This window comes from Cylas formicarius, unplaced genomic scaffold (genome assembly GCF_029955315.1).
Source record: "Cylas formicarius isolate icCylForm1 unplaced genomic scaffold, icCylForm1.1 PGA_scaffold_1__22_contigs__length_36826433, whole genome shotgun sequence".
Classification (NCBI taxonomy): domain Eukaryota; kingdom Metazoa; phylum Arthropoda; class Insecta; order Coleoptera; family Brentidae; genus Cylas; species Cylas formicarius.
In genome coordinates, this window is record NW_026844264.1 from 5,108,419 (window position 1) to 5,125,855 (window position 17,437).

Here is a 17,437-nt window from a genome sequence, read left to right on the forward strand (position 1 = left end):
TTTTCAGCGAAAATGCGAATGAGAACGCAAGCGGCAATCGGAACACACCCAAACATTCAAAATTTTCCCGCGCCAACCCGAAAATTCCAAAACATTAACGAAAATTCAAAATTTCCCTCCAAAAGTGGCTGAAAACGGGCACTGCTATACTACTTCTATCACTAAAAGGAAAGTGGTGGGGGTGCTCCAACCTTTCGGGAACTACAAAATGCCTTATCGGGATTTAATAAACGTGGAGTCGTTAAAATGGGCTTTTTCTAGGCTATCAAACGTGATGTGAGTGAGATAATGGTCTTTGAGTACACCGCCACCAGTTGGCAAAAGAAATAATTTTCTGAAAACAGTTAAATGATATGATTTCTTTATGTCATTAGTAGTCAAGCAAGATTCCAACTACCCAGTAAAAACCTCATCACCTTTATCCTAACCTAACCCAACGCTAATGAAAACTAAACATTAATAAAGATAAAATACAAAATTGATCGAAAAGAAAATCAAAGGCCTTTATAAATGTTCAAAGTGCCTCTCTATTTTTTGGCAATATTTTCTTGAAGCCAACCAACCGATATTCTTGATTATATTGTCACCAAGACGGACGTTTTAAGAGAATGACTTTTTACTGTACTTTTTTTGTATTTAAAGTTATTCATCATAAATTTTCCTATTTTTGAATAACTTCGAAAAACTCGCTGCACAGTGTTTCAAATGACAATATTAGGCAATCAAAATTTTGTGCAAAAATTAGCACTGAAGACTCTTTTAGTAGGATACCATTTTTACACAATTTTAAAGATAGATAGATACTAAGAAATAGAAAAGAAATAGATACTAAATAGATACTTCTTCAGAGGTTACCTGAAACTAGCTTGCATTCTATTCTGTAGCTGTTCATATATTGTTTGAGGAGGGCGGAGCTAAATGAGGGGATGACTGATTCCCATTCGGCCCAAAAATCATCGATTATTAACGCTCTTGTTTACAGAGCCGTAAAACTATCTTAGCACGAGTCACTGAAACCATAATTAAAACATGTTCGTTTCCACCAGTCCTTCACAAAATACACTTCACCACAACCTTCCAAAGACCATGAGTCCGAAGGCAACCCCACATTTGCCACTGTTGTCCTTCCTTACATGCAAAACACCACTGACCACATATTAAAAGTTTTTAAGAAATATAACGTCAAAACCAGATTTACCACTTGTAATCATTTCTTTTACCAATCAAAAACCCGAGAATCTATAGAATATGAGAATCAGTCATCCAAGACGATGTATCTTTATCCTGTCTGAAAAAAATATATATATAATTAAACAGGTAAATATATAGAGCTCTTATATTAAAGTAATGGTCATGAAACTAGGTAATATTTTTTTAGTTCTGTCAAAATTTGGTAAAATTTTCGTGCATTACTTTTCACCCTTGTAAAGCATTTTTAACTTACCAGACGAATAGTCAGAAGTGATCACACAACAAAATCTAATAAATTCATATCACTTTTTTGATACGGAACGCCCATATTTTACGCTATAATGACAACAATAAAGCACAAACCGGGGTTATCGATAGAAACCGGGAAAACTAAGTCATACTTGATTCAAGAAAATGTTTTTAATGAATTTTGTTGTATGGTCTGGTCATGCAGTACTTATTTGTGGGTAACTTGTTGAGTTTCCATTTTCATTTTGTCTATTTTAATCGGCGAATATGCTGAAACGAAACATTGAGCCGTAGGTTGAAATTGTTTTGGCTTTCCGTTAAAAATTTGATTACTTTTGGTTTTTGATTATGTGTGCTGATAGATACTGAATTTGCCAAAAAACACATTTTTTTAATTCCATTTAAAATCAATTTCATGATCGTTATTCTCGTCCTTACTATTTACTAGGCCACAAAGTCTATTGATTTCTATAAAATCTGGAAATATTGAACTTTCCTACTGGGTATTTTAGAGTAAGTAGAAAAATATTTTAATTTCAACTTAACCACGAAAACTTCCGACTACCTTGAGGTAGATCAAAATTTTCACCATACCTTTAAGAACGGCTGCGGATTTTTAAGAAGTTTTAAAAATGCGAGGCATGGTTAGCTGGTCAAAATCCATGGAATCGTTGTCGATTATTCGTTTCAAGCGTGCAGCGGACTCCTTTTCCGGGCGCGGTAGAACAGCAGTCTCCCGTATATAATCCTAACGTTATAAATATAGTCGGGAAACGGTTGTAACAATTGCAAATGTCATATTTATTTTTACTCCACGTGACGAAAAACAAACACCTACATTCTTCGCTATCTGACACAGTATAAACAACGCGGTGACAGTAAAATTAAACTATTCGTAATTGATAGTACAGGGTGTGCACGCGCAGTTTTGTTGGTACGCTGTGAAACCAGAACTGGGAAAAACTAGGACTAATTGGAAACAGAAGGTAAAATAATTAGAAGAAAAAAATCATTGGTACAAATAAAAGTAAAGAAAGAACTAAAAAGAAGGTATTTGTGCTATTAACATTAAGATAAGTTTGTAACAAATTTTGGGCTAAAACGTTGAGATTCAGACGATGGAATAATAATAACATAAAAATTTAAAATAAAAAAAAGTTTAATAAAAAATAAAAATTTATGAGGAAAGAAAATAGTCCAAAAAATTACATAAACTGACTTACTCAACAGAAGTTTACCTCAAATTTTCTAATTTGAGGGATCTATGAATCCAAAACTCCAAAAAAGGCAAGTTCAACGACCTAAATGCATGTTCCATGAGGGTATTAAGAGCGAGAATCCCTCAGATACTGTAAATATTTGTGAACTTGTCATGTTCTGCTGGTAATTTCATGAGAAGTCTTTAATATTTTTCGCTGAAAGTAGCAAAGCGTTTGGCAGCCAACCTTCCCTAGAGCCACGTTGTAAAATGGAAATTCTTTCTTCTTTAGATGCAGTTCGATGAAGAATTGTGCCACATTATATTATCAAGGCTCCTCTAAATAATATATATTTGATAAATAGCCTTATTAAAATACAACACAACGCAACAATACAAAGAACATATCACAATAGGACAGATGGCGAGGTCTAGTAGCGCTACTTCATCTAACCACCGATACAGTGTAGTTGAATATTCAGAATTTAACAAGAAAAGAACTAGCAAACATAAATATCAGCCCTTAGGTTCGCCAAAATTCACAATTTGACAATTTGAAACCAATGCAAAATTTTATATTCCCAAAAAAAGAAAGAAAACAAAAAAAGCAAGGATAACATTCAAAAACGACTAAAAGAAAAAAAAAGAAATTAAGCCGTTCAGCCTCTCCTCAATCTCACCAGTTCTTTTAATGTCTTTTTAAATATAGAAGTAGGGGAACAATCAATAACATCCAGTGGAAGTGAATTGTAAATTTTAATATCGTCATATGTGAAAGAGCTCTGAAAGGCAGCCGTGCTATGCTTGGGAACATAGAACTGGTTACTGTGACGAGTGGCCTTATTATATATATCACTACCCCTGACCAGTGTATCATAGAGACACCTAGGCTTTTCGTACCTAGTAATTTTATACCCTAACTAGACTGAGGCACAAAATACTTTTCAGACAGGTTTAACTATTGAGAATCTTTGAGTGCCGGTGTTATATGATTCAATTTACGCAAACCATAGCTGTATCTCAGGCAGGCATTTTTCAATTTTTGTAAGCTGTATTGGTTCGTCCGTCTTAGAGCCTGCCAGTATACAACGTCCGCATATCCCAATAGAGAGAGTCACGCCCTTTAAGTCTAATCTCAGTAGATAATTAGTCTTTATACATTTACAGTACTTTTAGTTCTACAGTAAATAAGAACAGTGAAAATCAAAAAGCGGTTAACTATGAAGGAAGATTCCTAAGTTCATATATTTGTCGACTAATTCAAGCGGAGTATCATTCAACGAAATTTTCAGATCTTTGTACTGGATAATTTTTCCAAGAAACTGCCACATACTACTGTAATACTATTTACAAAATCCCTCTTGCGTCGGTCGTTCAGAGCTTAACTAAAAGTTTCAGTTAAGCTCTGAAGAAGCCAACAGGATGATTGGCGAAACGTCACCAAGTTCAATTCAACAGCAACCAACGCAGGAGGAATCCAAAAGTTTTGTAAATAGTATTGTACTGGATAATTTCCTCTTTTTTATTGCCAAAAAGAACAACCTGGTTCTTAGAATCATTTAATATCAGACCATGGACTTTGCAGACACTAGATATCACTTCAAGGTCCTCATTTATGCCATTGAGAGACATCTTTGACCATAAATGATAAGTATATTTGCATATCATCAGCACATTAATGAGAGTAACATTTATTTAGGTGCCTACAGACCATTTATCGAGTGCTGGACTATACAGTCATTTCCACGTGTGGTCTTACATTATCCTGATAGGTGCAATTTTAAAAAAAATATATGACTAATCTTTCATAAAATCTTAGCACAACTAGGTTTACGCCGAGATGCAATTCACCACATAAAAAGTGGGATTACTATGAACTGGTTTAAAATATATAGTTTACCCATCAGTGTTCGTATGATATTTATGTTAAATCGGGAAGTTGTTCTGATTGAAATTTTATTAGTATGTACATGTATGTTTGAATAATCGGGTCTGAGAATATGTACAGGGTATGCTTATTAAGAACGTAGATCTAACCACCCATATATTTTCATTACTTTAACTGAACTAAAAAAATTTTTTTTTGGGTTGTTTTACTGAAAAGTTCTTTATTTCGCCTATTTAACCTCACAATTTACTGTGTGATAATGACACAAAACAGTCAAAGTATTGATAAAACATATTGGTCCATTTTTATCAAGAACAATTATTTGAAAAGTTTATTAAAATTCTCTAAAATCGCACTATGGAATACACATTTTATGCGAAAAATTCTACATTGCTTTTTCTTCTTAAAGACCTAATTAAAATTTGGATATATATATTTTTTAATGGAACCATATTTGCTATGTGGATGTTTTTTAGAAAATTCGAAGCTTTCCCAAAAGTGTTTCAAATAATGACCGATTTGACAGGCAATTCTGAGTGCCATAGACTCATAGTGAGTGATGAAAAATATCATACCAAAATTACATATTGCAAAAACGCAGGTCTTTTTGAGTTCTACAATTCAAAGGGAAAGTAGACAAGCCTTTTTTTGTACTATTGATGATTTTCGAAGCCTACCTCCTTTTTGCGTTATTTTAATTTCATTGGAATAAGCAAGTCAACTTTGTATATTGCTTCTGGTGGGTCATGGTATTTTTCGAAAAGTCTTGTATTCTACACGCCTTTTGCAGCTTCCGTTGAAATTAGGACACAAATCCCTTTTCTGTCTATAAACTAATAAAAGATATTTCTTCTTTCCTTAGAAATGAATCATTTATTGCATTGAATAGATTTCATCAACACTTCACGTAATTATTTGTGAGACATTTCCAAATCACTCATCGTTGTTCACACGTCACTCAGTAAAGATCTAAGATTCACTGATCACGCCTGCTCAGATTATCACTTTAAAACGTCAGCGTCATTAAATACTGTCATGAGCCAATCGAAGTTTCCTACTATGTCTTAGGTGGCCAATTCGACTGCGGTTTTAGTAAAATGCCTTTACTTTTCTTTCAAATTCACTGTTTTAAAGATCAGTTTGTTTTGATCTCAATGACCGTCCTAATATTCTATATCATTAATCATCTTAGACTATTAGGTGAGGTCTACTTTGGCAATAGGTATGTAAAAAATCGTCAAATGGTGAATGTTTTGATTTTTCTTTTTTCGATTGCCTTAACGTAGTTTGTTTGATATGTTTAACCAAATACGACTAAATATCTTTTATTGTGCGAACATTCCTGAAATTTTCTAAAACTCCTCGGAATTGCAAAGAATTTCAATGCATGTCCAATCATTTAACCATATCTAGTCGTACTGATTTTCTTTATGTATGTATTTTGTTTAATGATATTTATGATATTTACTGATATAATATAATAATTAATGAGTCTAAAAATTGAAACTGAAACTAGAACGGAATGCCTTTCAATAACCAAAGAATTTTAAAAGATTTCAGAAAAATACCCATAGAATTTCAAGGAATTGCAGTGAAATTCAAAGGAATTCAAATTAAATTACTTAGCTCTGCGGTTTACCCCTACAGCTACGTTATTTTCAATATTAAACTTTAATTTTCTGGGTAATAGTTAACTTTCTAATTTTTCACAAATATTCCGTTGCCGAGTAACATGTTAAGTGCTAGCAGGTTAGAAAATAGAAAAACTAAGTCGAAAATGATTTGATAAAGTACTTCACGAAATGAAGTTTATCAAGTTGAGAAATGCGTCTTGCGTAACTCTGAGATATTGTGACTGTGACTTTGTTAAGCATGTCCCTCAAAACATATTCCAGTCAAAGCTCACAAGCTTAATATCCCCAATAAAAAACAAGGTTAAATTTGCTTTAAAAAACGCTATACTAAATTGTCAAAGAATGCCAGGAAAAATCAAGCAAATTATTGTACAAACTAAAATAAAATAAGTGTTTTCTGTTTACATCGTCGAGCCGCCACTGGGGACGTCACCGTCGCGGAACGTTCATCGGTAAAATCGACGATAATTTTTCCTCGGTAGCGCGTTTTGAATTTTTATATGCCATATAAATTTCACGTCGGAACTCGGTGGAAGCACATACAGAGCGCGAGCTGAGTTCGCTCGCTTAACGGACCCGAACAAAAGCACTTACACCTATTAAATGTTTTTTTGCGACGAATTAAGGGAGAATGACCCCGGGTTATTTTGCATTTCCTGCTACCGAACCGAGCGGTGCGGCGAGGGGGTCAGTTTTTCACTCCGACGCAAAAAATAACCCCCGGCGCGTGCTTAATTTGTAGAATCGTTATTGGGTTGTTAAATAATTTTGGGTGGTGATATTTGGTATAGCTGCCCAGTTCGTAAAAAGTTTAGTTTAGTAAAATTTAAGAAGTTCTGGACATTGATTAGAATACGTGGAATTTCAATTTTAAATAACTCGATATAATAACTACGTCACTACAACGCACAGTAGCTATTGTGACACTTTCCTTAGCTATAGGGCGTTATCTGGGTTCGTCTTTCTGACCAGACGCCATAACTTCCTTGTTGTGGCTCATTGCCTCTAGTTTGCTCCCAGCAGATGGACATGCACTCTCGATAAGCCTTCACACACTCTTCTTGTCAGAATCTGTATTCCCATGATGCTTAGATATTTCTTAAGCCGGCAGTCACTCGTCAATAGAGCTACCATTATTCTTACGGCCTTTTTTTTGTAGCTTAGCAGGTCGTAAATTTGGCCGATGAGCCTCTGATCAACTCGTTGCCCTGTCTTTGTCCTGGCATGTCTCTCTTCTATTGTTGGGATTCTCTTCTTCTGGTACGATCATACACTTTGACGAACCTTCGCGGGCGGCGCTTTCGTGTTACCTTGGTGAAATTCGTACCCTGGTAGGTAGGACATTGGAATGGAATTTTTTGTTGTCGTTCTGGATTTATGTATTCCAGCTTCTACTGTTTCTTAGATTTTTGGGCCGACTGCGTCTGCCCTTATCAGTGGGCATCAGCGGGCCATTTTTCCAATTTTCTCTGGCCCAGTATATGTTGATTGATTTGAAAAACAGAAGATGTATCACAAAATTCCCATATGGTTTAAAGTAATGTGTCATATTCGTTATGTACCTTTCGATATATAAAAAAAAACCTAAACCAACTTCTCTAACAAAACTAACAGCTGAAAATGGCAGTACACAGTTTTATATTTTTGAAAGTAACTATGTTTAGAGTTTAGAGCGTCTTTCAAATATAGCAGCTTAGTGACCTTTAAATCTTAGATTTAAGTTGTTCACATCTGCCTTAAGTTGTTTTTTTAAAGGTATGGCCGGTATTTCGTTTTTGACTTTTTTATTAAATCTGGATCTGAGAGTTGATTTTCCCGTCTTTTCTGAATTTTCTAGAACCTTAAATTTTTTTAGAGAAATGCGAAATACTGTTTAAAGAATGTTCTATATATACTTTGTCCTCACACTGGATCGCTTTGTTAGTTAAGTTTGTAAGTTCTTTATAAAGGGACTGATTTTTAGTTCTTTAGTTTTTTTTGTATTTAAAGTTGGTTTTATTTGTTAAATTTATCAGAAACTTGGTATTTTTTCTGTTTCAGGGTAAGTATTTCTTTTTAAAGGTTCTTTTTTCATCGATAGAGTTCAAGTCAAATATACTACGCCAAGGTATAGAGTTTAAGGTATTATCCAAGCGCACTCAGCTCAACATCTGCAAGAATCGATTTGTGATCCGACATATCATGGCCTAATGACTTTTATCTCTTTTATATATAGGTGATCTATTAGCTTCTTACTGGTATATTTCTATCAGTGCCTATTACATCTCTTCTGCCAAAGGTACAGCAGTACAAGCACATCGCCACCAAAGTTCCCATCCATCCCAATTTCCCCCCAAAATAATCGTAATCCGTTCTTTTTAGTATCCTTTTCGTGTTGTTTTTTTTTTACTTATCTTTTGTTTATTTTTTAGCTGCTTTTGCTACCCAATTTCCGATTTGGAATACATTTTTTGCATTTTTTCTATTCTCGTTTTGCTTCTTTCCCATCCAAAGGTGCCTGCAATTGGGTTGATTGTAGTATTGGGGGTGATTGTTTTCTTCTCTTTAGTCGTGAATTTTATATAAATTCACAGAAAAATTTGCTTCCCTGATTGTTTGATGGCTTTCTATTTAAGGTCTATTAGACTCGTAGACCTTAAAAAATCCCCCATAAAAGTTTTACTATTCATCACGTATTTGTTTATTAAACGAAACCACATTTAATCAACTCCGCGAGCGGAGTCGAATGCACGCATCACCTCCGCATATTTATTTATTTATAAACGCCGGCACAGAAATTAGTTTACGCTAAACGTTAAGTCGTGCGGTAATGCCATTCGAAATCGATATAGGCGCTAATGATAGCCAGAACGTTAAACGAACAAATAAATCGCACTCGACACGTATAAAAACGTATAAAACGCATATCCGCGAATTAAAAGCTCAGCTTAGAAAATATACAGCACGATTTGTTTTGAACGGAAACAGTACGCACGGACCAGGTTAAAAGCCTTTGAGGAATTACACATTTCATAAAAAAACGACACTGAAAATTCGCAAATGTTCGGCAACCGTTATAATACATCCGTTCGAAGTTGGGATATGACTTAACTCGTTGCAGTGACGAATTTATCGTTAAACATCTGATAAGTGGATAGTCGAACCGAATCGGCCTTGTTGTCCATCCCTCGTCCCCACAGAACTAAAGCTAATACAAACTTATATTAGGCACTCGTTTGATTCTCCCGCGTATATTACGCACGTCTGGGTGTGCGAGGTCGGTATCTCCATGATGGAGAAGACACCTTCGAAGAGAAACCTCGTCTTCTGCCTGACGCTGCTGATGGCGATGTGTCGGAATGCAGGTAAGGTTTTATTATAGGTTATGTTTATCACGGTGTCGTAGAGACGCAAAGGGTTGGTCATGTGCTATTGACACAAATTGGTCTTACTGTGCTGCCAACGTAATTGGAGTGTCGATGAAATTTTACCGCCAAAATATAAATTTCGGTAATTCTCACAGAAGTAATTTATTTATTACTTAACAACTTTACCATTAATGAAATGCATTCTTCTGGATTCTTCCAACATCGATTGATGGTAAATCGACTTACTGACGTTTCGCACATCGTGCTGTTGGCTTCTTCAGAGCTTCGGTGAAACTGCATTCAACTCTGTGCGTTCTTATATGCTGTTTGATAGGGGCGAAGCTACATTAGGGATATGAATATTGGCCCGGATGCCTGATTTCCCTATTGGTGAAACGTGAGCCATTCAGTGGTTGTTTAGACATTTCTATGTATTCTCAACTCAAATCACTGAACCTAGAATTAAGACATTTGCTCCTCCCTCTAATAATTTCCACATTGGAGTTATTAAGTATTTCATCTTAAAACAAACTTCACCATAAGCAACTCCACACTTGCCATTGTGAATCTTCCTTACATTCAAAACATCACTCAAAAATTTCGAGAAATCTTTCAGCATTTTCTTTCTTTCAAATACAAAATTCCGTTTGGGACATCAGGAGTTTATAGGACGTCAAACCTTATTCGACTAAACTAAAACTCTTGTGTGTAAGCAATTCTTCTATGATGCGGTCTGCAGAAGTTTGTTTGAAAATCCTTTTGTTTTTTTTAGTAATAGTTATATTTCTATTACCTATTAAATAATAAAAATAATATTTCAAATTTAAAAGCGCAATAATTTTATTTTTTGTTTTTAATTTTCTGTATTTATTTTTTATTAAAGAGAATACAGATTTATTCTATTTATTCACTAATTTATTTTGTGTTATATTTGCAATAAGTAAAACCAAGAAGTTCTATCCAAAAGTCTAGCAGTGAGACCAGGACCAGGAAGGTCTTTGTATACTTATGAAATTGTATTTTGTTAATAATTCTTATGTAGTATATGAAATCAAATAACTATTATTTTCAATAGTTATATGAGTTAAGCAATTGGACGCTATGGCGGACTCGCTTTGTTCTTCTGTATAGGTGGCAATAAAAAAAATGTTGTTTAGGTTCATTTATTTTGCAACATAGTTTTCACAAACGGTATAAGGCATGTTCCAATTTTCCGAAAACTGAACAGAGTGGTCAATTATAAAAGAAACATTGAGATGTCTTTGTACTGAAACAAAAATAATCTACTTTACTATGATCATCTCGTGATATAATTATTAGGGATTTTAGGAAATATAAATTCAAAACTTGAAGTTCCAAAATACATTTTGCAGTCCCTTAGCCCTACACCTCTGCATTTAACTACCAACACTAAAAGGTAAAGGACCTGATGATGTACCATGGTGAAATCCAAAAACTATTATTTTCCTATAACTAATGACACCATATGTTGATTTCTTTTTGTCAATAATTTCGATCAAGAACTTTAAGAACTTCTCCCCTTTGGTGTGAAACCGCATCAAACGATTTGGAAATGTCATAAAAAACACTGCGTTGCCGGTTGCTAAAAGCATGTGTTTAATTTACTATTTGTGAAGGATTTCCCTCTTGTAAAATCCCTATAGCATCTAAATACAGCAATATTAGATTTTTCTTCTTTATGTCAATTAGAAACAACGCAAAAATTGTTCACAGGTTTCCTTTGGTTTTAAAGTAGCCGTAGAAGATTTATACAGTGAGCAACCTAAAAGCAGTCTTCCCGCTTAGATTTAATTGCAGCTGTTGCACGGTCCTTCCCAATATTACTGATGATATTTTTATCACCTTGGATAACGACAACTTGACCGCGTCAGTTTTGTTAGATTATTCTATAGCTTTTAATACACCCGTTGCTTTTTTCGAATTTCAAATATATTGGTTTGAGTGTCTCTTCACCAACGCTTATTAAAAATTATTTATTATCAACCGTGAGCAGGCAGTGGTTTTTGGTAGCAAATTCTGTTGTTCTCTATTTACACATCACAATTCTCAAAAGCCTTCTTATCGCGTCAGATGATACTCAGATGTATCTCTCATTTCTGATCGATGAAACCATCAGGCTCTTTGTGCTTTAAGCTCACAATATTTTGCTGACAAAATTTCAGCAATAGTCTCTCGTAGAAAAACAGACAGAATAAAATTTTTGCATAACTATAATAATCAAATCAATCAATCAAATAAAAAAATTACGGGTGTTCAGAGTTGTTTACTGTTGTTGTTGTGCCACATGTCTAAAAAAAGCGTATATAATATTGAAATTATCCTTTTAATATATTCACATTTTCTGTAGGGCAGCATTTTAGGACCTTTATTGTCCTCTTTCAAGAGGTGGCTGTACAAATTTTTGTTATCAAAACAATAATTCTCTTATTTGTGCAGTGAGTTTCCAATTTTACAAGAGATGTATGTTTATCTGTCTGCCAATATCTGTCTTACTGTATTATATCTGTTATTGTATCAAATGTTGATGTCGATTTTCACTTTTTTAAATTTTTTTATTAGCAAATTTTGTCAATGCTTTAAAGTAGACTTTTTTTTTGTGTATTTCTTTATGTTGGATACGAGCTTTAGTATAAGAACAATCAGCATTCCTGCAATGCTGAACTGAACTACACCTATGTGTCTAATATGTGGAGTTACTTAATTCAATAAAGATATCTATTATTAAACTAAACGATTTAAAAGTTAGTTAGGAAGTGACGGGTTGTAGGTCATCACTCTATTATATCAGCTTATGTTCTTCAACTTCTTCTGAAATATAACCCAAAGATTTCCAACATAATAAACCAACGAAAATCGATCTTAGATATTTAGGCAATATAACATATAGAATTGGCCGATATAAGGAATTCATATTATTCGCAATATTTCGCATATTAAATGGAACTGTCAGGTCGTTAGGATCTTTAATTTCCGGTAAAATCATTAGCTGCCAGCACTATTATAAAAACGATCGATGTGCAAATAAAAGGTCCCGGTGCAACGCAGACGACCAACGGAAAGGATCTAAAATTAGAGCTCATTGTGTAGTATTTGCAAAAAAATATATCTAGGAACCTATTAGGGAAAGGTCGCGTCGTTATTTCAGCAGTGCATTTTTACTGCCTACAGTAAAAATATAATGCGACGAAATCGACTCAATCTTTTTTTACGAGCTTTTAATTTTTTTCTTGCATCCTTTTTTCCCGGTGTAGGATTTTTTGCAGCTGCGATTAAATTAATGAAGTCAACCCTATTAAGCTGTAGTGTGTAGAAGAACCGAACGGTGACTCACGCGCCAAAAGGTCTTGGATTGTCAGCGTGATAAAACCATATAACTATAAATTAAATAAATGTTATCATGGGCACTAGTTTTTAATTTTTCTTTAAATGACTTTAAAGATACTTGACTTCTTATCATCGCTGGGATTATAGAGAGCCTTGTTACTTTCGAAAAATCGATGAAATCGTATTTTTCGAAAGTATACGCGATTGGCAACGAAACTTATACCTCGGCAACGTCGAAAAAACCGTAACTTTGAAGTTCGGCGAGGCTTGAAAGACACATTATATAGGGTGTATGCACAATAAATTCACTTCAATTTTGCGAAAGTGCCATAGTGGTCCGCAGGAGCGCTATAGAAAAACAATGCGTTCTTCTAAAACAAGAAACCGCGACGCGGCTTCTTTTGGAAATAAAGAGCTAATCCACGATACATGCGACGAAATTGCCCGGCCCAGTGACGATTTGTCGAAAGCAATCTTGTTACTTTCGAAAAATCGATGAAATCGAATTTTTCGAAAGTATACGCTTTCCAACGAAACCTATATCTCTGCAAGGGAGCGTCGTACGGCGTCGCCGTTGGTACCGATGGAATCAGCGTCAAAAAATAAACGTTTCAATTTTTGTCTGTTCTCCGTTCTCTGTTCTCTGTCGACGCTCCATAAAAACGCAAGTAACTTCCGAACGGTTTGAGTGAGGGAGCTGAAGTTCTGCTCCTTTTAAATTGGCCACGAAAAACATAAGCCCATGGCAAATGGCGATTGAAAATTGGCATCTGTCTTTTTTTGCGATTTTCGTCTGTTTTTCGTACATTGCTATGAAACACGATAAGTGTCCGAGATTTGCAGCTATCGATTTCAAAATTGGCACAAATATAGAGTTTGGTCCCCTAACGGAACCTATTGAAATTGAGGTGGCTGGGGGGTCCGGAAGTATTTTTAAAAATTGAAAAACCGCATTTGCTTGAAAACTTGAAAAAAAATCATTTCTCAAAAGCGGTATGCACCATGGAAAAAATTGTTAATCCAAATGACGCGCAAGATTCGACCAAAAAATCTCTATTCTTGATGATTTTTTGAAAATGAAAAAAAAAAAAAAAGAAAATGGGCTCCCTTTGTAATGATAATTGACCATAACTAGAAGGCTGTGATTCTGTTGCCAGTTTTTTTTACATGGCGATATAGCCCATGTGGGCAGCTATTACTTTTGTATTTAAAGTTTTCACATATTGTACAGGGAGTTCGGGATATTCCGTGCTATATTGAAAAACGCCATAAGTGACTGAAATATATAGCTATCGGCTTTAAATTTGACAAGAAAATGAACGTAAGTACCCACATCTAAACATTAGAATTCGAGCGTAAAATAAAATATCAACAAATAATTTTTAAAAATTTTGTTTGATTATTTTGGCTTCCAGAAAAAAATGATTTCTCCAAAACTAATTAACTATTTAAATTTTAGAACCGGGAAATGTGGGAAATCCTTGGCTATGACTTTTGTTTCAGGCATTTTTTCAATTATATAGAACTTTTCAGGAATAAATTATTAACCGTAAATCAAAACTCGTAAAAAATATGTCTAATTGGTTTAAACAGTGTTATAGACCACATCGGGACTTACATTTTTTGTATTTACTGTTCCAGATATTCGAAAAAATCCAAATGAAAATCATCATTTCTCGCCCTCAATTTAACATCATTTACTATTACTATGTACCTACTGCATTCTTTCAGAAAACAAGTATTTTCTCGAAAACCATTTACTCTTCTGGAAAAATTTATATACCAGGAAACGTAGGAGATCCAGTGTCCGTTTATGGGTAAAGAATCTAAAAGTTCTTAAAATTTTCGTTTTTTTTTTTTGGGGTAAATTATTGGCGATAAATGAAAAACTGTTTGAGATGGGACAATTTGATATGAAGAGTATCGTAAACTGTGTCGAGAGAGAGTTTCAGTTTTCGTCTATAATACAGGGTGGGCGAGATATTTCAAAATATATGATTTTAAGCCGCAATTTACCAAAGTTCAAATTAACTTACATTATTATGGCGCAATAAACGTTCAAAAATGTGCCCTTCTGCTTGTAATCTTTTTCGTATATTTTCATCCATTAAACACTGATGAGGTTATCTAGTTGATATACGTCAATACAGCAAGTATTTCTCTACGCCTCACCCGGTGTATAAATTACATCAATTAATTCAACTTTAGGAAAATTCGTACTTTTTATTTAAGTTTACTGACACCACAATAAATTTTATGAATTTATTTACTCAGTTGTTCGGTAAAAATTTGCCAATGTCATTTGTTATAGTAATATTCTTAGACCGAAAGAATTGTAGATATTGGAAAAGTTAAAATAAATCGCAAAGTATTAAAAATAGGCATATCACATACTCAATAAAAGTTGTAGATTTTTGTAAGATCTTTCAGAAAAAAAATATATATGATGTGCAATTTAAGAAAATCAAGATTTTTCAATTTAAAATAAAACCAATATATTCATTTATTTTGAACACTCTGCAGCATCTAATTCAAATTGCCTTTCGAATGACGGCAATCTCAAATATGAGGGACCTTTAGAAATAATGGGGCTAATGTTTTTTTTGCCTTTGTGAAAAGTCGAATTTTGTTTAGAAAAATTGAAATGTTTAAAAAACTATATTTGGGTATGTATCGTTAGTAAAAAAAGTTTTAGAATTTTAAAAGGGATTCAAAACAAAATTTAATAATAGGGTGGTCCATTTAAAGATGTATGTTTTATTCATCGCGATTTTTATTAGCCACCCTGTATACTAAAAACTAAATTTAAATTGTGCATCCTAAAAATCTTTACAACTTTTGTATTTATTAAGTTAAATTTAAAAATTTGTATATCAAACAGTGGGTCAGTTTCTGTTATATTTTGGACGGATATGTGTGGATGTCTTTACCGATGATTCAGAAGTGAAATTCTGAGACAGCGAATCCGTATAGAAAATAAAAATACCTTCAAAATTGTGTCCACAACTCCTACTCCAAAAAAGCCTAAAGTTAAAATATTAGAAATATTAAAATGAAGTTGAGCGTTGGGATAATTCTTTTCGTCCCCCCTGTAAAGTGGTGAATATGGTTTCACTTGTCAGCCGTCGTTGTATCAAATGAGACTATGCAGGACATAAAAAGTTGAAGTTTTTGTTAAGAAAGACGAAAGCCCTCGGTCCTTTTCATTCCGTACCGTGAAATGTTGCAAATTGATCTTAATTCTTGATCAGCATTTTCATGGCCCCCTTGTATATCTTAGTTCTTTAAGGGAAGATAGTAACCACACCTTTTTAAGAACAAACCTGCATCTACTTTAATGTGTGTCAGTTATAATGAGACACCATGTGCCTGTGTTCATGTTAATGTGGTACTTTAAACACATTTTATATAACAAAGAATTGTTAGTAAATTTTGAAGCTGATAGATTACTCTTGATGAAATTAAATACTTTCACTGTCTTTATTGCTTATTTACACAAGGTTTCCATTGGCCAAATATCTTTAGTCATCTTTAGACAGACGGAAACGAACGGATTTTCATTCGTAATTTCAATGGGGTCAGAGTTAGGCGTCATAGCTTTTGTGCAACAAAAATAGAAAATTATTAATACCATTTCGACGACACAAGAAAACGCCTGTAGTAAATTTTATGGTTTCCAATTTTCAATACAAACAAGCCCGAATGGGCGTAATTAAAACAATGATTTACGACCTATCCGATATAATATCGAGCCACGCGCCTCTACAAATAAAAAAAGCGACAGAAATGGAACGAGGAACGTTTCGGCCATCGATGGTTTCAAGTTTCACGCGGCTAAACGTATCATTTAATTGGGCGAAGCGCGAGGACCACTCTCGCCCTCCTCTTTACCCCCCCCTTTATAATTCCAAATCGCCTCCGGCTGACAAATTAACCGCTTTAATTTACTTCTGATCGCGATAATAAAGTTGACATGTTGCTATAATGAATCGGGGGGTGGTAATTTGTTTTCCGGCGACGGTCTAACCGATATCTTTCGGGTGACGTTTGGATGGCACCTGAAGAATCGATCGATAAACATTTGCTGTCGGTTGAGCCCCAACCAGCACTTCTTATAGGATTTACAATAAAAAATGTGAACTGTTTTGTAAGGGGTGTTTTTTTTTCGATGTATAGAACTTTAAGTTGCAATAAAATGAATTTTATTTATCCGAAAGATAATCTTGTGGCATTACATTTTAAATATGATTTCTGGCATATGACCGCCACGGCTGGCGCGAATGTAGTCCAATCTGGACGTCCAATAACACGGCGAATGTTGTCTTCCAAATGGTCAAGCGTTTGTGGCGTATCCACATAGACCAATGACTTGACATAGCCCCACAGAAAGTAGTCTAGCGGTGTTAAATCACAAGATCTTGGAGGTCAATTCACAACTCCAAAACGTGAAATTAGGCCGTCACCAAACGTGTCTTTCAATAAATCGATTGTGTCACGAGCTGTGTGACATGTTGCGCCGTCTTGTTGAAACCACATCTCCTGGACGTCATGGTTATTCAATTTAGGAATGAAAGAGTTAGTAATC

General features: G+C 34.4%; 1 protein-coding gene across 9 annotated transcripts in view; it reads left to right on the forward strand.

The window, feature by feature from the left end:
- LOC132696963 (basement membrane-specific heparan sulfate proteoglycan core protein) overlaps positions 1–17,437 on the forward strand; it is a 571,468-nt gene that overhangs the window by 328,748 nt on the left and 225,283 nt on the right. The window contains exon 2 of one of the 9 annotated variants that reach the window (XM_060662161.1): positions 9,368–9,504. The exons of the other annotated variants lie outside the window; for them this stretch is intronic. Coding sequence (XP_060518144.1) covers positions 9,429–9,504 — 76 coding nt within the window. The 5' untranslated portion in view covers positions 9,368–9,428. The remainder of the gene's footprint in view (positions 1–9,367; positions 9,505–17,437) is intronic. 9 annotated transcript variants of the gene reach the window in all.